This window comes from Gasterosteus aculeatus, chromosome X, assembly GCF_964276395.1.
Source record: "Gasterosteus aculeatus chromosome X, fGasAcu3.hap1.1, whole genome shotgun sequence".
In the NCBI taxonomy this organism is placed as follows: domain Eukaryota; kingdom Metazoa; phylum Chordata; class Actinopteri; order Perciformes; family Gasterosteidae; genus Gasterosteus; species Gasterosteus aculeatus.
This window is the reverse complement of record NC_135698.1, coordinates 4,055,594-4,081,348: the sequence shown is the minus strand read 5'-3', so window position 1 is coordinate 4,081,348 and position 25,755 is coordinate 4,055,594. Positions and strand designations below refer to the sequence as shown.

The following is a 25,755-nucleotide window of genomic DNA, read 5'->3' as shown; positions in this document are numbered from 1 at the left end:
CTCCGGGTTCTCCGGCTTCCTCCCTCAGTCAAAAGACATGCTCTGGGGATCAGGTTAATTGGGGACTTTAAATTGCCCGTAGGTGTTTGAATGTGAGTGTGAATGGTTGTATGTCTCTGTGTTGGCCCTGCGATTGGCTGGAGACCAATCCAAGGTGTACCCCGTGTCTCGCCCGAAGTTGGCTGGGATAGACTCCAGCCACCCCGCGACCCTGTGTGCAGGATAAGCGGTTTGACGATGGATGGATGAATGGAACTGTAGACCTCTGTGTCTCTGAATCATAAAGTCTTGGTGTTGGCCTACAATTTACTGTTCCACTTCAAATGTTGCTGTAGTTCGATCTGCACATGACCAAAAACCCTGAAAATGGAAATGAAGTCATAAGGAAGCCCAAGTCTCATGAATTTTAAGTTGTTATAATTAAAACACTTTTAGAGGTTAAGGGGTGACGTTATCATAAAGTGTGAACCTCTTTCACCTCATCTCTAGAACTCGTGGAGGTAGGAACCAATGTCCTGACGCTAAGACTAGCCGGAACCTTTGCGCGGACATGACGGAAGTTTAGACGGTTGCTCTGGGTGAACGAAAGGAACGTTGACAGAATCGAAAAAGACACTATTCTCTTCCCGCGCATGAACCCAGTTTCCCTTGTCCCCCAACACATGGCGTCCAATTCTAACATAGATATTGAGGATGCGACCCAGCATCTTCGGGACATCTTAAAGCTCGACCGTCCCGGGAACACCACCGGTAAGTTGGACCGGGAATGAAAAGCGCCTGCGCTAGTCTAGGCCGCAGATGCTAAACAAGCGCTAGCCTAACTAGCTAACGTTAGCTAAATAGGTACCAAGCTAACGGGAGTTGGTTTAGCGCGCTGCAGCACTGGAGTAAAGTTAGCTCAATAGCAGTTGCACTGCCTACTAAGGAAAAACACAATTTGTATGTCAGTGGGTTCAGCTGTATTTTCTGACTAACTTTCCCGGAGCGACGCGTGTGTTCATATTTGTCGTAATGACGGAGCGCTAACTACATTGGGATGGTGTCAGGTATTTTCTATAGCTAACGTTAGTGGGAACTGAGCTAACGTTACGAGCTTTGGCTAGCTTACGCCTCGGTCTATTTTTGTCGGCTAGGAAAGCTGGGTCTGTTGCTGCCTGGCAATAAATAAGTAGTTGGAACGAATGCTTGTGTAATCAAAATGATCTCGTCAAAAGCTGCAGATATTCGTTAAATACTTCATAACAGTAAAGTGAGGCAGATCTTTAGACCGAATCGTCTAGCAAGAAGTATTTGAGTGCTATCAGGAGTTCGCTCGAGCCTCCTCAACTGCGTAGAAGGTCGGTGTTCTTGGCTACTTTAAACATGCTCCTTTTAGGCTTTGTTTAATGTTTCCGCAACCGAGGAAAGTCAAAGTCGTTTTGAAACTTGCACCTGTCAATAATGGTCGAGCCTAGTTGGGAAACCACTCACGTTACTGGTTCCAGGGAGGACTGAGAAAAAAAACTCCATAGGTCCTCCAAAGGCTAAAAGTGTTTGCATTCGCTATTGAATTCATAGTGATGTTTTTTGGATAAATAAAATATTCCCCCAGCTATCTAATAATGACTACAGTACCAGCCAAGCGTTTGGAAACACGTTCTCATTAAACATAATGAGAAAATGTGTCTAAACGTTTAAGAAAATACATTTTGTGTTTATCTACACACGTATATATGTGTGTGTGTGTGTGTTATGTATATGAGCCATTCAAATGGCTTACTTGATGCCAATAGAGGGTTTGCACACCTGTCATTCTGATTAGTTGTTGCAGGCACACAGCACAGGTGTAATTGATAACGTTAATCATTAACGTTATCAATTAATCTCGTTAATCGATAACGCTAATGATTAACGTTATCGATTAATCTCGTTAATCTGTGTGATTGAGGGGTCCCAGTAAATGATGGCTGGGCGCCAGCAAGCTTTTTAACAGTGCGTTGGAACTGGTAATTGTCAACTAATGTAAGGTTTACAGTTCAAGTTTTCCTTTTGACATATCAAAATATGGGGAGAAACACTGCTGCTGTCTGTCGGTGTGATTAGCACTCGTTGCTCGCGAGGAGAATCTCTGCTCGCGCTCGAAGGAGTTTTCTACGCGCTCGCTGTTGTTCTTTTTGACAGTAAGGTGGAGACGGTGCTTTCAGGGTCCGATTGATGCTGCGAGGGTGCGTCCGCTCCCGCCCTCCACGCCTTAAATCTTCAGCTCCTTTTAGAATAACTTATTTTCCCCGTTAAGATGGTTCAGCTACTGTAAAGAAAAGGACACCGTCTCTCGCTCTTTAAAGTGCTCGGCAAGAACGACAGCTTTGTTTCTCCGACGCGCCCTGAAACAAGCTCCATATCTCACGCGCTTGAGCACCCGCTCAGCATCTCGCCGTCGTAGACCGAGCTTTGGCATGTTTGGCAGAGCGCCTTGAGTGCCGTGTACAACCAGTATGGATCAACCGATTAACCAATTGATGAAAATGTGGTATATTTACTTTAATGCTGCAAGAGGGCGCCCCGTTTGTTGAGCAACGACAGGCGGACAAGAGCAGCTGTTTCGAGCGAGAGCCTTGTTGTTTTATTAATCTGTCCATTTAAATTGTTTGCTTCATCAACTAATGTTTCACATAACTAATGTGCCGCATCATAAATAATTTTATATTAATTTCAAGCTTTTAAAAATTGAAAATTAAAAAACTATTTATTGTAAATGACCTCTCGCGGCCCACCTGCAGTACCTTCGCGGCTGAATTATTTGAATTATTAAAACAATTACTATAGCTGAACAATTTAGCTTTCGTATTTATTGACCAATAATTAAATCTATAGTCTATATGATGTCTATTTTTCTAAATGTGAATTGTAATGGTTGAAGTTGATTTCTGTTACACCTCCTTGCAAAAGCAGTATGATTCCGTTTGGTGCTGGAACGCTGTCAAATAATGCAGTAATAAACTAATAATCAGCATCTCTTGACTATGCTTTGTGTAGTTTCTCCCCCTCCTCCCTAAACCTGCATCTAACGTCTCTCCTCAGATGCATCCAGTGATAATCTAAGAATGGCAACTTTAAATAGAGAGCTGAATGGGTTATTGGGAGCAGCAGGCCTTCTGGGAGGTACGGATCGGTCATCCATGTCGGACTCTACCAGACCCATCTCCACAGACCTGTGCAGCACTCAGGAGTGTCAGATAATGTATGTCCGTTACTCATTAAACGTCAACAGAGTGCAGTCTATCCTCTATTTGAAATGTATGATTTAAAATGAAAAACGTTTTATTAAGCACCGAATGTTTGTTAGCAAACTAAGTCAATATTAAACTTGAGTGGGCATCCTGCAATTTCAGCTGCCTTTCTGGTGATGATGGTTCCACCTGTACCCCCATCACCTCCAACAACGTGGAGATAGTGGCAAGTCAGGATACCAGCATCAATAGCAAGGCTCGTGGCAGCAACAAGGTAAGAAGCCGAATCATCAGCATCAAACTATTGAACGTCAAAGGCAGAAAGACACAAATCACAACCATGTTCGACAGTGAAGCTGGTCGGGACGACTTACCAGAGTGACGAGCTTGCTTATGCACACGAGAAGAGCGATGGAGTTTTATAACAAATGTCAGATTCCTGAATGAAATGGGAAATTATTCATTTTTAAAGGCGTAAATGATGAAGAGTAAACCACCTTAGTCTATGCTTCATTTTGGCCTCGGTTACGGAAAACCACAACCCTGTGGTTAAAGCAAGTAACAATGATCTTTTTTAAGAGTTTTAATTTTTCTCATGCAGGTAAAGATTCAACCTGTTGCGAAGTACGACTGGGAACACAAGTATTATTATGGCAGACTGATTGCGGTCTCCAACTCCTTCCTGGCCTATGCCATCAGAGGTGAGTCATGAGTTCCCGTTTCTATCTATTTATATCTTCAAATGACTCAAACGTCTAAAAAGTACATGAGATTTTTAAAACGAGAAATGCTGCCACATTTTCTCGAATCCTAAAACAATATTTTTATTAAATCACAAACAAAGAAAAATCGGTGTCTAAACACTAATGCTGCTTGGTATACTGATAGTAGAAAGGTATGACAAGAAGTAAAAAGGGGTATGATAAACCATACTTTTAAGTATGACTGTGTTGTCAGAGGAGTGCATGTGTTTATGTGGGCGTGTGCAGCTGGATCAGGAACCAGAGGCTTGCAGCAGCCAGAAGCTATAACTGCCGGTTGCTGGGTTTAGCTGGAGTCAGCCAGAAGGATGCAGTCAACAAATGATTTTTAAAGGAGATTAAAGCAGGTCATGAACCTCACTAGCTGTGCTCTGCTGCTCTAAGCTGGCTTCTTCATCAGCAGAAATGTACCAATACAACTTCTGAATCTGTGGATTTGGTTTTTACATAATCAGATAAGCGCTTGTGTTGAAGTATTCTTCAGACACTATGGTCTGTCTCATCAACTTGAAATGGACAGAAAAGTAAAACCATTACGTTCATAAACAGCATGTTGACCCAATTCAGCATTTCTACTGTTACGTTGGTGTTTGAGCAGCTGTTCCCCTCACGATTTAATTAGAATTCATCACCATATGTGGGTTTTTGTTTTAAAAACCTTTCACCTTCTTACTTACTGTAGAAGCACCACCTGAACTCTTACTTATGCGTAGGCTGGAGCTCCCTTTTACAAAACTATAAACAAAGTATTTTATAAAGCTGTTAAATGGGACATCAGATTACTGCATATAATGCAGATGTTTTGGTTTGATACATTTTTCTTTTTGAATTAGTTTTCCCAAAGTTTATTATGGCAGTGGTCTAATATTGGTATGGAGATATTAAGCCATGTGTGGTATTTAAGTAGCACGGTTTGATATTGTGACCACTAATAAGGATTACATTTTCTTTCCCACTTGTGGAGGGATCTAACCACAAGAATAGAGCGTAGCTGAATGCTCACAGCAAACCGTGACCTTGTTGCTCTTGATAACACCCACCTCACTGTCAAACCAGCTCCATGTGTGCTGAGCACTATCGGGGGCTAGCATTCTAGCTAATTTCTCCCGTCCTCCTGCTTTGACAGAATGTTGACGCATGACCACCTGTGATACCCCAGGTTCCATGTTTAATCTTCATTGAAAGCCACATCTGTCCCCCCCCAGGAGCCAACAACCATGCGATGATTCGCGTCCTGAGTGTGACTTTTGCCGAGCGCTCTCTGCTGAAGGGCTTCACCGGAGCTGTTACAGATCTGGCCTTTGCCCACCTCGACTCCTCGCTGTTGGGCTGCGTAGATGAGGCGGGCAACCTCATGGTCTGGCAGCTCACCTGCACTGGAAGCAAGATATTGTATCATTACATGTGGGAGAGATTCAAAGGGAGTGTGTAGGAGGGTGTGACGGTCTGTGTATTTCTCAGGGTGGTGGTACCTGCAGTTAATGGTTGGCTTGTTTATTTCATCTTGTTTGTGTGTACTTTTTAAGTGCAAATAGTCACTGTCAGCAGCCCAAACCTCATGGCGACCTGCTTTGGCAGTGATTGCTGAAGATATAAATGGTCTTTTGCCTCATCTTCCTTAACCCAACGGCCCTCCAGTGATCAGGTGGTAGTTCATATCCGACGGCCGGAGGACTCTCCGCTGAACTCCCACCGTCGCCTCATCTGGTGCCCGTTCATCCAGGATGACAACGATGATAACCAGGACGACATCAACCAGACGTTAGCCCTTCTCCACGAGGACTTGGTATGAATGTTTTTGCTTCCAAAATGCATCAGGCGTAGATGAAACCAAAACCATTGCCCCCCTAATTCACCCCCACTCTCCTTCCGTAGGCGGAGGTGTGGGACCTGGAGGCATTGAGAGCCAACCACAGCAGTTGGCCCGTGGATGACACGGACGTGAAAGAAGGCCTCATCATAGTCAAGGGACATACCCAGGTAGGAGACGGTAGAACCAATGGAACCATTCCTAAGTGTCTATTCAATGCAGTAGATAGAAATGATTGTCTGCAAGTATGCTATTTTCATTAGAAAAGAAATTACATTGTAGTAAACTAGAGGTAGAAAGTGCAGAGTTTTCCCATCCGTTCCTTGCAGCACTGACTGAGTGTTGTTTGGTGTCTGCCCCTCCAGAGGGTCAGTGAGGGGGCTCTGTCTCCGGATGGAACAGTGTTGGCCACAGCCAGCCACGATGGGTACATCAGGTTCTGGCAGATATACATTGAAGGGGTACAGGACAAGCCACGGTAGGCATTTACTTTCACACGTCACCCTGAAATATGAATGTGGTCTTTTTTTCTGCCTCACCTACTCTGCACGCAACTGTGCTTGTGGTTTCTCACACCATCTTTGCGTCTTTCTTTCATCCCCGTTGTCCAGGTGTCTTCATGAATTGCGGCCCCACGGAGGACGTCCCCTCTCCTGCCTTCTGTTCTGCGACAACCACAAAAGACAGGACCCCGAGTCAGTTCCCACCGGCGCCCACACTCAGCTTCCTGTGAAAATTGTGACGGACATCTAATAATTTGAGGCTGTTGCTTTTTGTTTACCTTCTCTTTTCTCCTGTGCTCCTTTGTAGCGTACCTTTCTGGCGGTTCCTTATAACTGGAGCGGATCAGAACCAGGAGTTGAAAATGTGGTGCACTGTTTCCTGGACCTGCTTACAGACCATCAGGTTATTGCTTAAATAATTCTTGCTATCTGCAGCTCATCCAATGTATTAACATTGCCGCTTCAAGTTACTAATGGTGCTGTTTTTATTTCATCTTGTAGGTTTTCACCAGATTTGTTCAACTCCTCAGTTCTACCGAGTCTGAAGGCCAGTCTGGACCTCGCTTCAGAGTACCTCATCCTCACTGACGTCCAGAGGAAGGTCAGCACAATGTTTTCAGCTCTGTGCTTTGGCTGATGTTCATGAATAATCACAATGAACTGCTGATGTTCCTCCTTAATGGGCACATTTCAAGCCTTTTCTTTCCACTTTATGAACACAAAAGCACTCAACCCTCAGAGACCCAGAAATACCTATTTTATTTTTTTTAATTGGTTTCGGGGGAGATGCAGAATACATTTGGTATAAAGCCTCATCCTCACCATCTGAAAGACGGGAACCTGAAAATAAATATAAAACATCAAGACATTAAAGACTAATGTAGATAAATAATAGTATGTAAAACTTTGGACATTTGGATTTACCATGAGAATTCAATTTTTTGAAGATTGAACTTCTGTTGTGGAAACTGCAAAAAGAAGTAGTGTCAAAGCCGTACGTCCCTCAGCCGTTGGTTAAGCTATTAAAGTTTCATACGGTTGTGATTATTTTGTCACAACAGGTAACTTTATACGGCGATGAATTGTTTTCACTATAAAATGAATTCATTCATACATTGGGGCTCTCATCTTTCCAAACACACCTACTTTATGCAATAGCATAAAAGACTGCTTAGGGTTATACGTGGGATTAGTATAAAGTGGGTACTTCTGCATAAGGGAAAATTGTGTGGCTTTACCTATTTTTCAGGGAGCTGTCAAAAGACCCACTAGAAAATTGCTTTGCAAGTATCCCTTCCACGAAACGTAATGTAACTTTTGTTATTCCATCCAATGCCAGACAAGCATGTCTGTACCTGTGGATTAATTAGGTGTTCTTGTTTCATATTAAGACTAAGGTCGCTGCAACTTCTTAGTAGATCGCAGAGGCCCAGAACGTCCGGTGATCCTTCTCGTCTCAGATGGTTAAACCCTGATTTAAATAAAACCTGTGTGAGCGGGTCATGTAGATTTAATATTGTTTAAAGAGCCACTCGTATTCAAAACTGTGGTTAGTATGTCCGCTACAACGGTGCATTATTTTTCAAGTGTACCCACTATACCACTTTATCCTGGCCCCCAGCCTCCTGGGCCCTGAAAACACAGATTTGGGTCTGGGGTGGTTCGGGACGTGTATTTAAAGATCCCAGTGTCGAACAATAAACTAATCACAAAAAGAATATAGCAATGTTGCACATCACATTACACAGGCGAACAGGGGCTACAAGAATACATAAGCCATATTTACACTTTCCAAACACAACACAAACAACGCCTACCGCAATGACCAAATACAATAGGACAGGATTTAGAAAACCCATTCAAACACGTGCCACGACCTTGAGCTAAACATACCAATGACATTATTCAAGAAAGCAGTCAGCCGGTTTCTGAGATTTCTGCAAACCCCTCAGCAGCACATCAGCCAAAGAACGTCCACAACAGGAATCCGAAAAGACAAAAAATGTTTGTTGAAATTCACGTACCATAGCGGTTAGCCATGATAAGAGTTTTCTCTTATCGTTGGGATATGTGACCTCACCACCTCCTGTTACAGTCAAATCACTTCAGGAGCTTCTTGGGCCTTTTTTTGATGTCTTGGACTTGTGCTGGTTCTGGTTGGCTGACAGTGCTGTTGATCTCATTCTGATGAGACCAGTTCAATTGTAAAGGCTGTAAAGATTCGAGTGAGCTGTCAAACATGCAGAAGTAGCCCTGCGGTATATAACGATCCAAAAACCCAAATTCTAGAGAACTTGCCTGAACTTTCTCTACTAACACCATCCCTAAAAATGTGCCCTTCACTTTGTCAGCATCCACAGGAGCTGCATAACATGTTATGATCTGGTAAGGGGTTAGAGTTATAATGAGGATAACCGTCCTCAAAGAGCTTTTTATTTGAGGCGAACCTCAAACGTTTTCATTTGCACAGCATGCCATCTTCATTTACTCTGAACCTGAAACACACATACTGACATTTACATATCATTTCTCACCAGTGTTTCATTTATTAGACTCTTGTTTTTTGTTGCGGGTATGCAATTTTCGAGCAGGGGCCTAAAAATGGCTGCGGGCTGTGGAAGCCAGCTTCATACTCTGCTGACGCCCTTCTCACCAGGTTCTGTATGTGATGGAGCTCCGGCAGGACCTAGAGAAAGGAAAGGCCAGTTTTACAGCAGTGTCAGAGTTCCTGCTGACTCACCCCGTGCTCAGCTTTGGGGTCCAGGACGTCTCCCACTGCCGACTGCGACACACCGAGGTTCTCCCCGCTGAAGAGGAGACTGAGAGTATGACCACAGGTGACGCGACCGATTGTTCCTGTTACATTCACATTGGCCGCTGAGCCAATGATGTCCGTTTAGTGCGTCATGGTGTCTGTGTGTCGTCAGTGACCATGTTGCCAGTGACCTGACAAATAAGTGAATTTGGTGACGCAACGTTAGGCGTGTTCAGTGACCGCAGGAGGCTGCCTCCGCCATGCCATGCCGCGCCTCGCTGACTGCTCTCAATGTTTACCACGACAACGGACGAACGCACAAGCTATTTTAGCTTATTTGTTCGACAATAACCCTTGAAATTATAATTTGACGTATTTAATCTAGGAGCTATAAGTGACTGTGGATGCAACATGATTACGTTTAGTTCCCGCAAACAATGTTAACTTGATGACAAAGATGCCCGTCTGAGGGGTTTTAGTTGGACGATGCCAGATACCTGCACTAAACCCCGCTCAGATGACGAGGCTAAATGTTAGCCACAACTAGCCATGTTGGAATACCACCATAGAGCACGTTTCATGAATCGGAATATTCCATTGCACGAAGTAACTTCAAGCTAATATCGTAGCTTATGCATGACTGCGTGTTGCAAAAGAAATTTCCCAAAGTCAACAAAGAGATCACTTGACAGACTGCTCTCGTTCTCACTCCTGCCGAACATGACGTAGACGACTGGTGCAACAAACCCGTCGACTTGCCTCATTCAGGGTTCCCGCGGGTCCTTAAAAATTGGACGAAATGAGTCTTCGCAATTTCATAGCTGTTTACGGTACGTCGGCTACAGACGCTGACGTCAGGCTGCGTGTCGCCATTACGCGGTTGTCGATGTGAGGTTGAAAATGCAAAGAGGATGGGGCGAATTTAATGACAAGTGGATGGAAGAGGATGCATTTAGGAGGTGGTTGGCGCCGGTTGAAAACAACAACGAGGCAATGTGTAAACTATGCAAAAAGACCTTTTCATTAGTGACCGTGGGGCTCAAAGTCGTCGAGTCGCACATGAAAGGAGGAAAGCACCAGCGATACGTTGCAGCAGCTAGCCATAGCGGGGCCAGGTTAATCCCTGCATTGTTTGCAGCACGACCTAACGACGTTACAAGTTCACACGCCACCTCTCAGTCGGCTGTAACAAGTTTCATTTCAACACCAGACACCCAAAAGGCAGAGGTACTGTGGGTTCTCCATACTGTGACGAGGCACGATTCATTTAAATCTAATGATGACATACGTGGCGTCTTTGCTGCCATGTTCCCCGATTCGCAATGCATTGTGTTTAGTGTAATCTAAACGTATGTATGTTATGTTGGCTCTGTTCTGCATCACAAAGGAATCACTTTGATTGTTTACATCTATATTGGCCAAACGGTGTTGGAAGGGTTATTGTCAGCCATTATACTGTCTCCTAATTTGAAAAAAAGTTTTGATTTCCATTGTAGGAGGCAATAAATTGCGTATTCCAAAGAAATTGTGAGATTTTTGGGTCTTAAATTATATCTGTTTAGGTCTTAAAAAGCATTACATTTTATTTACATTTCATTTTTTACTTTTGAAATCCTGTCATTCACTGAGTGAAGTAACTGCAGAACACAGAGCTGGCCAACACATTTGTACTATGACATTAACCAAATTGAACTTGCTGTTTATTTCCTGGATCTCTTCCAAACAAATGCTTAAACAACACAGCTGTACTTTGAGCAAAGACACACACGTGGCTAACAACTGTACACCACTAGTTGTGAAGTGGATGCAATGAAGCGGGGAAAGAGTGAGACATCTAGTGTCCGTATGTCATCAATAGCACCGTGAAATGTGTTGCAGTATTGATCCTAATTAGGTGTTGGTTTTTTTCCTCCTCCAGAGGGCACGCAAGGACTAACCGAGTCGAAGTCTGGGATCCAGATTAAACTCTACTGTGTCCACACCAAGTAAGTTTCTTCCTGCAGTTCGATGTCAGGGTTTTGGCTTTTTGGCTTGAGTTTAAAAAAAAAAAATTAAGTCAAAATTAGTCAAAACCCAAGACCATCTTTTTATTTGTAACAGTCTGGGTAAGGGAACCTCAGTGTTTTAAATGCTTTGTGGTCTGGGACAGGAGATATGCAATGGGCCAAGGCTTGATAGTAAGTCCTAATTGAGAAACACTTCTTTGTGCTTTCTTTAGGAGTCTACAGGATGTCCAGATCTGGTTTCAGCCCAGCTCTCCAGTTTTCCTTCCCAATTCTGATACTCAGGATGGTTTTGGTAAGTCACAGTCCAAAGATTGCAAAACACAACGGACAAGGACAAATCTCGGGGAATGAAGGAAATGTGTTCACCGATGTTTCTTACTGCAGAAATGATGTATCAACTCAACGTTGGTGTTTCTTCGGAAGCTGACCATTAAATTAGCAATAGGCAGTAAAGCAGTTCTCCCCAAATCGCCCTACTACGCCTTTTGCTGCTTTTGTACGTCAAATACACTCGTTACTTTTTGTGTCCAGCAGGCTTTTCAGACAATCTCACTGACCACAGCTCGGACAAGGAATCCGGGAGCGGCTCCCAAACTGACCTAAGGAAGATCCCCTCTCTTCCTGCTACCACTGACTTCCTGTCAACCTCGGGGGCCAGCAGTGGGACCAAGCTAATGACTCCGGATGCCTTCATGACACCAAGCACTTCGGTACATCTCTTGTCCTCCATCCTCGTCCACTGCTCCCCTCCAGGATTCATTAGAGCAGTTTTGGTTGCTGTAGTGAAACTCCAGCATCAACCAGTTTACAAAATGGTCAAAAAACACTTCAACCAAAGGACATGCTTGAAACTATTCCTGTATGTTGCCTAGCAACAGCTTTCCCCATGAACAGCACTGCCCTCCTGCATATTGTGCCGCTACTGACAGACACAAGGCCGTAACCCTGTTTATCATCAGTCTTCTCAAACTGAACTCATCTCATGCTGATCCAAAGATAAAGCGAAAGGCTGGGAAGGCACGAAGTAGAAGATTTATAATAATATTATATAATAATATATTCATATCAGCTGTCGTTGTGTACATTGTTCTTGTTTTTGTTTTACCAATGATTGGTGGTTTTCAGAAGCATTTAATCATAATTGCATCTTGTTAATGACTTTATTCGTCTCGTTCCAGGTACCAGCATCCCCGGGCAGCAGCGTCAGCAGTCTGACCGTTGTGACAGCGATCAACAGCAACTCTGACTTAACTAACAGGTGAGCTAAGATCATTAAAATGAATACTGACCATTTTGAATTTAGAATATGATAATAAAGGAAACATCAATTCCATCTACATCCTCCTAGCAGCTCACTGGGGTTGTATGGGCTGTTATGTATGTTCTTCATTGCTCGATTCCTTCCACAAACAGACAACTGTAAATATTCAATTGAATAACATACACAGTCTCCTGCTCTTGAACATTGACGTCTGTGTCACTGTGTAGCGCTATGGATGAAGTCAGTCAGAGTCCAAGCAGAGCAGAGAACAACAGCAGCAGCAGCAGCAGCCTGACACTTTCCAGCAGCAGCCCAAGAGCTGTTTCTGCAGTGCTTCTGCCTGGACTAGAGAACCTACAGGTGGGACACAGTTCCAACTTCTACCAGCCTCTTGATACACTCACTATGGAAGGCCTTTTCTCTCATCAGCACACTCCTCATCTACATCCTCAGGCATTAGCATCCCCCAGCGGTCCTCTCGCACTGGACAGCCCTCAGGTTCTGGACTCCCCCCTCCTTCCTCCTCTGGCTTCTCCGACCAGAGCCCGCTCCCCCGACGTCATCTCCTCTGCCTCCACCGCCATGTCCCAGGACATGCCGGAGATTGCATCGCAGACCCTACAGCTTCAGCGCAGCCACGTTTCCGGTTTGGAGCCGGTGCCTCTCTCCGCCCTCCAGACGGACAGCATGGCTTCCGCTGCATCTGCCCTGCACCTGCTCACCTCCCCGCGCTCAGCCAACAACGGGTATGTTTACTGATATAAGATCTGTCGGCAAAGTAGTATATCTAAGTATGTATATCTAACCCTCCTTCATTTTAACAAGCATGCATTCAAAACAAGTTCATCTGGGATTAAAAGCATACAGACAAACCTTGAAAAAACTTCACTGTGGGCCTAATTTTCTGTCTCAGCCTGTTGCCCCCGGAACTTGGGGGTGCAGATGGTCCGGTGGGCGGAGGAGATTCTGAGCCCAGGCTCAGCCACACCCCGTCCCTGCTGGAGAACGCCTTATTGCAGGAAAACCCCGGGGTCGGTGGAGGCTCTTCAGACGGCAATGTGGGCCACACATCGTGGCCGGCTGCACCCGACATCACCAGGGAAACCAGGAACAGTCTCAGGGACAACGGCCTCGGAGAATAGTAAGAGTTAGAAGTAAAACGTTTCCACGGGGGATAAGGAAAGTCTTTCCTGGGATCATGTCTGATGGAGGGAGAGATGGACTACAGAAAGAGTTGCCTATGGTGTATCTTTGAGATTTTCAATGGCACCGCCTGAATATTTAACTTATTTGGACTTTGTAGTTGAAGCCTAAACCCCTTTTCAAAACAAGACACAATAACAAACGGATCGAGTGACAATCTCAGCTTGTCCTTCGCAAAACAATGATACCTGGAGGATAACATTGCAGCTCATTCAGGATCTCAATACTGGTCCACTTTAAAGTATTGCTCTACCTATTTGTTACTTGGACAAAAAAAAAAAAACTGGTTTGAAAAATGATGAAGCTACCAGTTATCATTTAAAAGTGCATAAAGTGCCTGGGCAAAAAGATAATAAGCCAAGGGATGATATGGCGTTAAAAAAATGACACAACCATTTTTGTTCATGTCTGTTGGAATTGTTGTGATGTTTGTGTGAGAAACTAAAGCCAAAAGTGTCCGCTGTGTTGTAGTTCGAGAGAGGAGTCGAAGGACAGACGCCTCAGCTCACCTTACCATCGGCGCTCCTATCACCTCACACAGATTGACAGTCAGGACGCCGGCGGGGAGCAGAGGTAACGCCGACGAAAACATACCGTCCTTTTGTTTGTGCAGAAAAGACGCATGCGTACCGTGTCGAACTAGAAGAGATTAATCACAAAACGGAACTTGACAAATTGAGTGCTTTTAATTCCAGCCCCAATAATGATCGATGATTTGATGGATTTGAGGAACTCAAAGCGCGGGCGTACGCTCTGCTGCATTGATTGACATCAGCTGTCTCACTAGTTGTGTCTGTATGTTTCTGTGTTTGACCCAGTGACCCGAACGATGAGGGGTCCGGCCTCGTATCATCCTCAGTAAATTGCGGCTCTCGTTCCTCTCACCGACTACCGGTTAAGGACTGGAAGACATCACCACGAGCCTCACCCAAAGTGAAGAGGAAGACCAAGAAAGATGACGGGTAAGTCGATGTTTGCTGGTGAAGCAATCGCTGTGAAAGAACAAGTGCCTGTGTGTGAAGTCGGTAGGCCTGTCGCAATATGCGATAAAATGATATATTGCACATTCTCTGAAATCGCGTGCAATAATTTTTGGTGGTGCGATATTCATTTTACATATAAAGAAACGTCACCCACATTTAAGCGTGCAGACAGACACAGAGCGGACACAGACGGGTGAGGAGAAGCAGTGAAGCCAACTAAGATAACTAAGCTAAAATCTTACCTAAAACAACAACAACCATCCGCCCGGTCTTTCAACCTGACCTACTGTCGGTTCCTCCGGACTGCTCGTTCGCCTCTTTGGGTGGGAGGAACGCTGTCCCCCGGACCCCCGTCCTGCGTTCCTTCCGGGCCGGCCGATTGTTAGCGGCACCGGGCCGCTCTGTCTCTCCCTGCAGCCGTCGAGAGCGTCGCTCTGCCGGCGGTCGAAGATCCGCGTTAAACTTCCCCGGCTGCCGCGGTGCGCCTTTCCACTGGACACATTTTCTCGAGCCCAACCGCGTCGCCCCCAGCCCGATGCTTCGCCCACTCCGTGCCCCTTGCACTTATTATTTTTGTATTATTTATATAGGATATATTTTTTCAGATTCTAATGTCTAACTATTCTGACAAATAAAACGTTATTTGTTCTTTGAAATGGCATACTTTTATTACTACGCTATTATATTTTCATTATGTTATCAGTGGCATAAAATGGTCTGAAAATTTGAATAATCGCAATAAATGTTGCTGCAATAATCGCACAACAAAAATGTGATATTGTGACAGCCCCAGACGTCTGGTTGAAAAGGTGTTTTTGGTTTCAGCTTCGAACTGATTTACAAAAACATGCGTGAAACCTTCAGTTGACTTAATCTCATACTGTGAATGCCGCGGAACGGCCAAATAAATGGGATATTGGCACCACCATCAATGATAGAGAGCCGTGAGGAGGCAATTACCTACGGAGCTCCATTAATGTAGAAACAAAAACGATAGAATCACAAGTGTCTTTTAAGCTTATTCTAATGTTTTCCCGGCTGTGTGTTCACTGTGAGACATTGCCGTTTTACTTCCACTGCTCTTCACAAAAAGTAACTGCCAAAATAAACAAAGCGCTCCCAATACATCTCTAAACGTGATTTGGCACGGAGTGCTTTTGGCGGTTTTATGGTTACCATTCAGACAAAGACACAGATGTGTTTGTAGCACCAGATGCCGTACTGGTAGCAGACTACAGTTGACCAGATACGCTTAGAGTGAGGCTCAATATCAATCTTTCAATCTAACGTTCAACAACGTTAAACTTTTCAGTTTGTTGGAATATTATTGGTAAAAGTTCTTACTCATTCTTTCTCATTCTCCTCAGGGAATTGTCTCAGTCCAGGCAAATGGACTCTGGTCAGGTAAGGTGATCTTAGATGAACTATTGTTAATCTACATAAAAAAACAACAACAATGTGTTATCGAATCGTTTCCCACTTTTATCAATGCGGAACTAATGATTAAGTAATTTATGTGTCTCATCAGCACTTTGTCTGAAAAAGATCTGCCCTCTACTCTTAGATGAATGCCGAAGTGCAGGACGAGCTGCTGATGCTCCTGCGTAGCCAGCAGAGGGAGCTCACTGACCTGCGTGGGCAGATCGAAGCCATGCAGAGCACCATCATGGCCCAAGTTGAGCACGTCCTCACCAACCACCAGGAGCAGGAGCGTATCCTTCTGGCTTTTTCTCGGCTCACGGACTCGTTGTCGCAGCTTTGCGAGTGGAACGCCGCTACGAAACGATGCATTTGAGTTCCCCAAAAGAGCTGCATACTGTAATGTAATATTACTCCATGGTAGATTAACAATATGTCTTCCTTTGCGTGACATGAGTTCATCGATAAATGTAATAATATGCAGTAGTACTTTACGGCAGGTATTGTAATGGTACGTTCACACCGAACCGTTTCTCTCGGGGAAGTCAGCGCTATTTTGAGGAAAGTAGCGCCAAACGCAAAAGTTTAAATATCCCATCTTTGGCGACAAAACACTGTGACGCTGCGGCGCAATAAAACTGCCCCCTGTCGTCACTGACACTCCGGTATCCTGAGCTGTACGATACATATTCGTACCTTTATTGCATCCGGTCCAGGAAAGACCTCGCACTTTTAACAAACCGCATACAACCATATGTGCCGTTTACAATATCCCATCACTGCACTGAATATAGTACAATTAAGTCTATGATAATTATATTTTTTAACGACACACTGATACTAAATATTAAGTAATACCAAGGATATTTGCTCAGTGAAAACGTGTGTGTGTGTGTGTGTGTGTGTGTGTGTGTGGCTCTAAAGAGCCGTTTGGTTGTGCTTAAGCAAGCAATGTCTCCATGGGACAGGACCCTCGGCATGGAAGTATGATGCGACAGCGGTAAGGTCCAGTGCCCGAGCCGAGCCAATGAGCTATCAAACAGGCTAACGGCTAGCACCATATACCGCTGGAAGCGCCAGTCATCCAGACGCAGTTTTCTGTAGAAGTTGGTGAAATTCACCTACAGATGCTATTTACTACAAAAACACGACTCCGTTTGAAAGTCTGACATTAGTAGGACTTGCACAACAAATAGAGTTGCTATGTCTTCCACGGTTGATGCGGAGGAAAAACTATGGCGGATGGTGATTGACCTCGCCGTCGCGTCAGGCGCGAATACGCGACACATGCAAATTGACCAGAAATGATCCCCATGAGTCCTGCGGCGCGTTTAGAGCGATTGAGGCGACGCGTTCAGTGTAAACGTACCATTAGGATGAGGTGAGTATTTCGTTGTGAACGGTACATCACACATGTGAGCTCCATCCCTTTTACTCTAAAATTTCCATTAACGTCATCTCGTTTTCTTTTCTCCATTATGGGACAAGTCATGTACTCTAGAAATCAGAGTATTTCTCCCAGACATAAATCCCACACAGCTCAATACATGCGCTTTCAAACACTGCTCTCATCCTTTCTCATGGATTTCTACCGAGCTGTTGATGTTTTGTCATCTGCATATTGTTGCGAGCCTTGACCTCTCGTGACCCCAGAGCGGAGACTAGAGCGGGTTCTGGCAGAGAGACAAAGTGACCAGCAGCAGCTTCAGGAGCAGCTCAGCAGCACCCTTAGCTCGGTGCTAACCAACAGGATGGACAAAGTGCTCCGGGAGGAAATGAAGAAGACCGTCCCACCAAGTGAGCACATGCACATTAACAACAGGCCCAAACAGCTCTACTCTGACCGCGCGGACTGTGAGCGAGTGGTCGTCGACGTTTGTTGCCAGATGAGGGGGGTTTTGCTTCCATTTTGTTATTTTGGCAGTAACCGTCGGATGGTTTTAAGCATCATTAACATTCTGCTGAACCTCGTCCGTGGCGCCTCTTCTCCATCTTCTAACAAATCTGTGCTTTTTTCTGTTGTCGCTCTGTCCAGAGTTCTTCAAAAATGTGTTTCTGAATGACACTTGAAGGTGTCTTGTAATGTTTTGTTAAACTTTCTTTTCTCTAACTTATATTTACAAATGGGTTTTCTTTCTCGTCATCGTGCACCTCAGACAGCTCTGTATTTAGTTTAGGAATTTGCTTTCCGAGTTTTGGGCGTTTTGCAGCAGGGCAGATGTTTGAGCAGCTGCACTTATGTTTGTGATGCAATGATTTTTTTTTGGCTGTTCATCTGACTGCCTTTGCCTTGACTGCCATCGGGCCTCTGGCAAATGAGATGACGTTCACCTTGCGTCGTGTGGGATCAGGGATCCCATTGGTGGCAACGATAGATAACAAATGCGTCGGAATAACCCAGAGAATCCGATCTCTGCAGTCTCAACCTGAGGGCAGTACGGTCACTAGACTTTTAAAACTGGCCTGGAAACCATTTTAGCGTTTTTTACGCTAACTTTTCTTTTCTTTTTTTTTTTTTTTTTTTTAAACTGTTTTGCTATCTCTGTCGCACTCTTGAGGTCTGCTGAGGAAGAGTGAATAAAACGTATTATTATCTACTTGGGGCCCTCTTATAATCCGTCCCCTCTCTTCTCCAGGCATCTCTAAAAGTCTGGAGCCGGTGACGGGGCAGCTGAGCAACACCATCGCTGCCAAGCTGACCGCCGTGGAGATCACACTGAAGGATAATGTCAGCAAGGTGGTCAAGTCCAAGGCAAGTGGATGTTGCCCCCCCAACCCCCCCCCCCCTACACACACACACAGTCCTGCCCATCTCACTGTAAACGCTTGTGTTACAGAACACGACGGATGCGATTGGTCGAGCAGCGGCCGAAGCGATGCAGGGGCCCATCCAGGCGGCCTACAAAGACACCTTCCAGAGCATCGTGCTGCCGGTCTTTGAGAGAGGCTGCCAGTCCATGTTCCAGCAAATCAACGACAGCTTTAAACAAGGCACCCAAGAATGTAAGGCGGTCAAGCAGCCATGTGTTGTTTTGTCAGCAAGTAAATAAATGCAGAAATAAATCACCATCAAATAAACATTCCTTTCGGTCTCTGGATGTCCAGACACGAGAATGTTCACGGCCAATGTTCTGCTTAAGGCTCTTCTATTGGTGCTTTACCTGCAAATCTATTTAAATAAACAAGGCTGTTATAATGTGTGCAAAGGGGAGAAGCACACTTCCCCTGCAGTAAATGGGGAGGCCACAGTACTCCTATGAGCGTGTGCTCCCTTGTGAGCTTGTTCCAATTTAATTTGTAATCCCTGACCAAATTTTGGGTTTATCTTTTTGTGTGTAAATATTGATTGTAACTTTTGTGAATGCTGTGTTAAGATCCACACTGCTCCCTAGCTACAGTGGTGTCGTTAAAGGCCATATTTTCTCCTTGTTTCTGGTGCATATTATGACGCGCAGAAAGGCCACAGGTGTAATATTTATCAATACATCCCGCATTGTTTCCCGTAAGTCGTCGTATTCCTGGAAGGACGTAGAATCCAATTCTGTATTTTGAGGACTGATTTTTCTGTTCACCTTCATCTCCGTAGACATCCAGCAGCTCGAGAGCCACATGAAGAACAAGAAGCAGAGAGAGCAGGAGACACGAGACCCCGTGATCAGCCAGCTCCAGCAGACCATCGAGACCTTCCAGAGCTCCACCGATCAGCTGGCCAATAACATCACGGCTAATGTGCGGGCCGAGGTCCAGCACCAGATCCAGATGATGGTGGGAAAGTATGTGTTCTGGAGAGACCACACAGTCCGCTGCTTAAGATTAAAAATCTGTTTTTTGTTTTTATTTATTTTTTCACACTTCACACAGTATAGGATCTAGTCCATCACTCTAAATATCGGCCTGCTGCTGTTAACTTTCATTCCTCGTAGCAATTGATCCGATAGCAATGATTAACATTCCAGGCAGATATTTTGAATATCAGATGTGCGTATCAGCAGCTGCCTCTGCAATAAAGCCCTGGCCTCACCCACTGCCTATTGAGCAGGTGCATAATGGGGCCGGAGAGGAGAAACAAGCAAGGCTTAATCCTCAGGCTAATGTAATGTAACATAAATTCAATCAAGTCTCTTATTCCCTCTGCAATTAATTTTGGGCCCTCTAGAGTTCATAGATGTGTCGGAGGGAAGGGGATGGAGCAGGGACAAAGTAGTTGGTCTAAAACTTTGATATCTTAAAGGAATTGACAAATGGAGATGGAACATTACATTTTTTAAGTAATCGCTTAAAGGTTATGGCAACAAACAGAAGGTAACGCCCTCAGAAAGTGCTGGAATGGGTGTCCCTTGATTGGGCCTTCCCACTACGGTGCACTAAAACCCTCATACGTAGGATGCCCCCCTTTCTCACGTTCCGTCCCTCCTGCGGTTTGTCTCTTCTGCAGTTTGCAGGAGTCGATTCTGAGCCATGTGCAGCGAATCGTCAAAGGCGAGGTGAGCATGGCGATGAAGGAGCAGCAGGCGGTGGTCACCTCCAGCATCATGCAGGCGATGAGGTCAGCGGCCAGCACTCCCGTCCCCACAGCGCACCTCGACTACCAGACGCAGCAGGCCAACATCCTGCAGCTCCTGCAGCAGGGCCAGCTGAACCAGGCTTTCCAGCAGGTAACACACACACACATACAGCGTTAACCAGGTGTTTTGCTGTTCACATTGCGTGCTCGGCAGCTGAGCTGTATTTCCAAACTTTTGATAAATCTGTGTACATTTAGTGTTTTAACTGCTGCAGACGCCTCTCATGAGATGTTTATACAAAGCAGCGTGTCAGTGAATGGAAATCCATGCTAGCACATATTAACATATTAAGGGAAAAAGCTTCCCTTCTGCTTCGGCATAAGAGACTTTTTTTTTTTTTTTTTTGGTGCTGGGTAAATTTGTTTTTTTAAACACTAATTACTAGTCACTATCAAAATGCTTAAATGTGTTTGGGATGCATGCGGATACGCCGCCCCCCCCCGTAGCAGACTGAATCTTAAACTGCGGTTTGTCCAAGCAAGCCATGTCTTTCATATTCTGAACCTTCACAGTTTATGTCCCATGGATATTTTGATTGACACTTGAAAACATCACAATAAACTGCAACGCTCATAGTTTAAATAGACATGACCAAGAAAGACGACTGTACTTTCTTCAGACATTTATCTGGATGGCTTTAGAAGCAACATACAACAAACAAGTCGCTTCTGGCTGGAAGGTTTCTCCCTTTTTAAGCTGTTCCTTCCTTTCCGTCCAGGCTCTGTCGGCCACAGATCTGAACCTGGTCCTGTACGTCTGCGAGACCATTGACTCCCAGCAGGTGTTTGGGCAGCACCCGTGTCCTCTCAGCCAGCCCGTGCTGCTGTCGCTCATCCAGCAGCTCTCCTCCAACCTCACCACCCGCTCTGAGCTCAAAATCAGGTGAGGTTATTAACAATGGCGTTCAATTTGTTTAGTCTGCTTGTCATTTGTGGATTGTTTCTAGACAAACCCAATCAAGGTCCGAAGACAACTGACACATGACGATATAATTATATCAGTCAATAATGATGTAAGGAAGCAGAAGGCTTCCTACACAGGAAAGTAATGGATGAGCAATACAAAGTGTTGGACAACATGGATGGTACTGCGATATAAAACATCTGTATTACAGAGTTAATGAGTATCTGCGGTATCTATACATTCTGTTCACCCCACACCACTGTATTAGATGTAAGACTTGTTGAGCTACGCAGCAGCAATAGCGGTTAAAAAAAAAGAGCTATGAAATGTGTCCGTTAGTAGGCAAGGATTGATAATTAGCACGACCTAGTTTTGGGTTAAACTAGCTCCCGCAGTCGACCGTGCATGCGTGGTGACTCGACAGCAGGCGATTTGCACTGTCCAATCGACCTATTGGCCGACGCTCCTCGTGTAGTTGAACAATTGGAATACAATTGAATACGTTTGGTTTATATCCGGCGCAATTTCTCCGGCTCGTTCTTTCTAAAATGGGAATATGGGCTTTGAGTCAGTCTGTTATTGAAGTTCAAAATAATTAGGTTAAATATAATTAAGTATGCTGCAAATAGATGTTGTTTGTTTAGAATTCATTCAGGCATCTGTGTAGAGTGCATTGTAGCGGATTTAGTCTTTGTTTTTTCTTTATTCTCAATAGAGCAGTACTCCCACAGCAGATTCTTAGCTTTAGATGTTCCCTCCAGCCCACAACATGGACCCAAATGTCTCTTCTGTCCTCATCGTCTGTCCCCGTTTCAGCTACCTGGAGGACGCCGTGATGAATCTGGACCACGGCGACCCGCTGACCCGAGACCACATGTCCTCGGTGCTGGCCCAGGTCAGGCCGAAGCTCTACACCTTCCTGCAGCAGGACCCCCACAGCCCGCTCAGCAAGAGGGCGCGCCGCCTGATGATGATGCTGCAGGGCCTCGTCAGCCACTAGTGCAGCAGAGCCGTCTCCTCTATAGATAACGGATCACACAAGCCCCTTCTTTTCTTTTTCTTGTAGTTACGGGCAGTTTCTCCAAGGCCCGGGCGGTCGTTGGGTGGAGATAGATTGGAAGACGAGAGTTTGCTTGGTTCGAGAATACAGATCTCCGCCCGTCTTCTCCTTTTTTTTTTGAACATAACTTGAATGCAAGACAATGTCCTCCGTTGTTTTTTTTTTTTTAGACATTCATGTTCCTCCCGGCGACCAGAAGTATGTAACCCTCAAAGACATTTCATGTCGGCGGCATATTTTCTTTCAGTTATTTCGTAATAGGTTGGAGAGGACAACCTTGCCAGGCCGAATGCGTCTCTGCTCTGAAAAAGATCAACGAGCCGCATTGTTGTTAATTGTATTCGTTGCTGCGGTGTTACCCAGGGTGGGAAGCGCGTCTTGTACACTCTCCATCTGTCCTAACAAGACGTCTCCGATGGATACAAATAAGATGAAAGAATGAGAAATAACATTTATTTTAAATAGAACAAATATTTGCCAAGCTGCCCCCGGCTCAAAAGAATTCCGCTTTAACAGTCTGAAATGTTGGGAGCTCGACATTGGGTTCTGCACGCCGTCCACGTGTACATCGGTTTCCCCCCTCCCTTTTTATATAAACATTTGGCATTCGTGAGACCTGTACACCGGCTTTAATAGTTGTCAAACTAGTTATAATACATAAAACACTTGCCGATAATGTTCTTTTATCAGGTTATTCCAAATGTTTGTGAAGGTAATGTGCAGTTCCTCCTCATAGACTCTAGGAGGCAGCACTTAGTTGGACTGCAGATGTGCACCCTTCTCGTTATTTTAGGTTTTAGGATGCATTCCTGCTCTTCCAGTATCTGTTTTACCAAACGTTCTGTTTCTGTACTGAGAGCGTAGGGTCATTTGTGTCCGGCCCGTTCGCCCCCTGCAGGGCGGCCACACTGTTTTGTTGATTGTAAAATAAAGTTCTGTTGTTTTCACCTGCGTGTTTAGAGTTCTGTTGAGTTTAAATTTGTCTAGCAAAGTGCCTTATTGTATTCATGTTTGGGCCTTTAGACAAGTTAAAGCATTATTCCATAGTGGTTCCCTTTTCTTTTTAAAGCGTTTGTGTCTAAAACGTTGACGGCTCCAAATGCCAAATATTCAACCCGCGATACATTTGATTTTTGGACGGACATTTGAATGATCACGCAACAGAGCGGGAAAACGATGCCATTCAGACTACTAGCTCCTCCACTTCTGGGTTTTCTGTCCTCAGTCCAGAGGACGCGTCGACTCCTAAAGGCGGCGCTGTGTGGGAGTCACAGGCAAGAGTATGCTACTTTTTTTCCTCTGTCCATTCTACTTGGATGCTTATGTTGTATATTTTACATATTAATTTTACCCATTTTGGAATAATAAAAAAAGTTGTTTACTTGATTGTGTCTTCATTGTTCCTGTACTCCCGCGTAACAGTTGTGACCTAAAGTTCAAGTGAGCGGCTTCGCTGTATTTTCCCTCCATGCTACTAAATACTTTCACTGGACTGCTATGCAGTTCATATGATGCGTTCAACAGATTTTTAGATTTTTCTGGATTTTTTTTTTTTTAGGGCTACAGTGGAATCTCTTGTGCAGAGCGAGTGAGTGACCTTTCACCCCAGTTTCACGCCAGTGTCCTTGGCTCATCTGCTCTGCTGCAGCAAACTGCATAATGTTTTGGATGGTATTCTCGCAGGCCCAAAGACCTCTAGTGGTTGGAGCGACTCTCAAAACTACTCGCAGGCTCAATATCTTGTTTTAAAATTCACCTAAAAACATTTTCATCCCGCCCATCATTAATCTCTCGGCCCCTACATATTAATATTGACCTTTCTGGGGGCTCCAAACACCTGCATTACACTTCCAAACGTTTTACAGAGTAGTCGGTCACCAGATACAAGGATCTTTAAACTGCAGAATTGGACCGTAATCCCGGTTTGGTGACGCTTTCGAACTGCACGTTACCTTCAGTCGTATTTTGAATCTAGCACTTCAATTTAAACCAGGGGGCTGGTGCTTTGCCTGCAGCTCATCAGAGACACTCTGCAGCTGTGGACGCACCTTCCTCCTCCTCCTCTTCCTCCCGTGTACGGACGCGCCCTCCCCTCCTGCACTGGAGCGGATGAGCGCGCCGTGGATGCGCTCACACCGCAGCTCGGAGCCGCGCCACAGACGGGAGGGGACAGCTCTCCACGGGACAGCGGGGGCTCAGCCTCGTCTTCTGGGAGACAACTTTTTTTTCCTCCTTTTTTTTCCTCTTTCATTTTTCCGGTTCCTCCCTGAAACTTGAGAGGTCGGAGGACGACTCGTCGGTGTCGGCATGGCGTCGTCGGTGATCCGCGCGTGTCTCCTCTTGCTGCCTGTTGCTCTGCTGCTGAGTAAGTAGCGTTTCTCTTGTAACTTTCTGTTCCCGAACCACCTTCCACTCCCGCCGCAGTGCCGGGACCGGTTCCGGCTGCGAGTCGCTATGCGCAAACGGATGACATGGATGCAGATGTGTAGTTCTTAGAGGGTCTTCCGTTGCAGCGTGCTGGCGTGGACTTACTGCCAGTTGCAGGGGGTCCCGGCGCTTCTTCCCCCCTCCACGTGCTGCTGCGGGGGACATCCGATCGTGACAAATTACCTAAAGGATGTAGCGTGCGTGTGCTCCAATGTGGAATGTGATATTATTTCCCCGGAGCCTTTGATACCTTTTTGAGCAATAAAGTAGATTGGATTAATAGTGCGTCGATGGTGGATTCATTCACAAGTCGGTAGATGATTGCGAGCCTGTTTAAGTCACCGATGGGAGGTTTCTCCACCTCACACTTTGCCTCTGAACTCTAGAAAAGTGAAACGTGTTCTATTAAAAAGGGAGCTCCGGCAATGTTGTACTCTTCTTCCTTTAAAGTAGCAGGGCTTCACCAGAAACAGATTCTTAATAAATGAAAATATTAAAAAAAAATCATCAGTTCATTGCAAAAGGATCATACATATCCCACAACGTCATTAGGCCGGCCTTGTGGTCTGCCTGCACCTCTCAAGCTCCCTTCTATCGGTGCCAAACCTGGTTAAATACTTTGCTCCCTAAAAAGCCCCTACAAGATGTCAAAATTGGCGTGGCCCTTTAAATACACACAATACAAAATTTCTGATCTGGAACCAATTCTAGTGCACTTTACAAAGCAGTATACGTTAAAAAGTCATCCCAATCATGATCATCACAGATCATCCTCGCATGCTGCTGCAGATGTCGCAGCAGTATGTGGATGAGGGTTTGGATGGCATAGGGGTCCCCTGTGGAGGGGAGTTGATGGAGATAAATTATGAATGATCTGTCCCCCTCCTCTC

At 45.1% G+C, this 25,755-nt stretch overlaps 2 protein-coding genes across 6 annotated transcripts in view; both read left to right on the top strand.

Moving 5' to 3' along the window:
• The first annotated feature begins 443 nt into the window (after positions 1-443).
• On the top strand, positions 444-23,819 carry edc4 (enhancer of mRNA decapping 4). 5 transcript variants are annotated; one of them, XM_078082447.1, is made up of 30 exons: positions 444-750; positions 3,061-3,220; positions 3,372-3,483; positions 3,811-3,910; positions 5,176-5,362; positions 5,609-5,756; positions 5,846-5,950; positions 6,146-6,258; positions 6,392-6,475; positions 6,591-6,686; positions 6,785-6,884; positions 8,940-9,120; positions 10,957-11,023; positions 11,257-11,336; positions 11,579-11,754; positions 12,223-12,302; positions 12,533-12,665; positions 12,759-13,051; positions 13,219-13,446; positions 13,980-14,081; positions 14,327-14,470; positions 15,859-15,895; positions 16,056-16,203; positions 17,564-17,707; positions 18,547-18,662; positions 18,748-18,913; positions 19,497-19,683; positions 20,346-20,565; positions 21,194-21,357; positions 22,195-23,819. In XM_078082447.1, exons 1-30 carry the CDS (start codon positions 633-635, stop codon positions 22,376-22,378), a joined length of 4,173 nt encoding a protein of 1,390 aa, XP_077938573.1. In that variant the 5' UTR covers positions 444-632; the 3' UTR covers positions 22,379-23,819. The 5 variants fall into 5 exon arrangements, with proteins under 5 accessions (XP_077938573.1, XP_040018334.2, XP_040018333.2 ...); XM_040162400.2 differs by having other exon boundaries at positions 11,576-11,754; XM_078082450.1 differs by lacking the exon at positions 444-750 and adding an exon at positions 1,005-1,046.
• A 390-nt stretch (positions 23,820-24,209) lies between these two features.
• The window catches only part of LOC120808978 (neuritin-like protein), a 44,201-nt gene continuing 42,655 nt past the window's right edge, over positions 24,210-25,755 (top strand). Inside the window, exon 1 of the mRNA XM_040162403.2 lies at positions 24,210-24,803. Within this exon, the coding sequence (XP_040018337.2) occupies positions 24,746-24,803 (58 nt within the window). The 5' untranslated portion in view covers positions 24,210-24,745. The remainder of the gene's footprint in view (positions 24,804-25,755) is intronic.

What these genes read in the sequence shown, in the direction of transcription:
- edc4 (XM_040162399.2), top strand. Translation starts at nt 633, where the DNA reads ATGAACCCAGTTTCCCTTGTCCCCCAACACATGGCGTCCAATTCTAAC. An exon ending in AGGCTCGTGGCAGCAACAAG is followed by an intron (nt 3,484 to 3,810) that starts GTAAGAAGCCGA and finishes TTTCTCATGCAG; the next exon opens with GTAAAGATTCAACCTGTTGC. An exon ending in AAGACCAAGAAAGATGACGG is followed by an intron (nt 14,471 to 15,858) that starts GTAAGTCGATGT and finishes CATTCTCCTCAG; the next exon opens with GGAATTGTCTCAGTCCAGGC.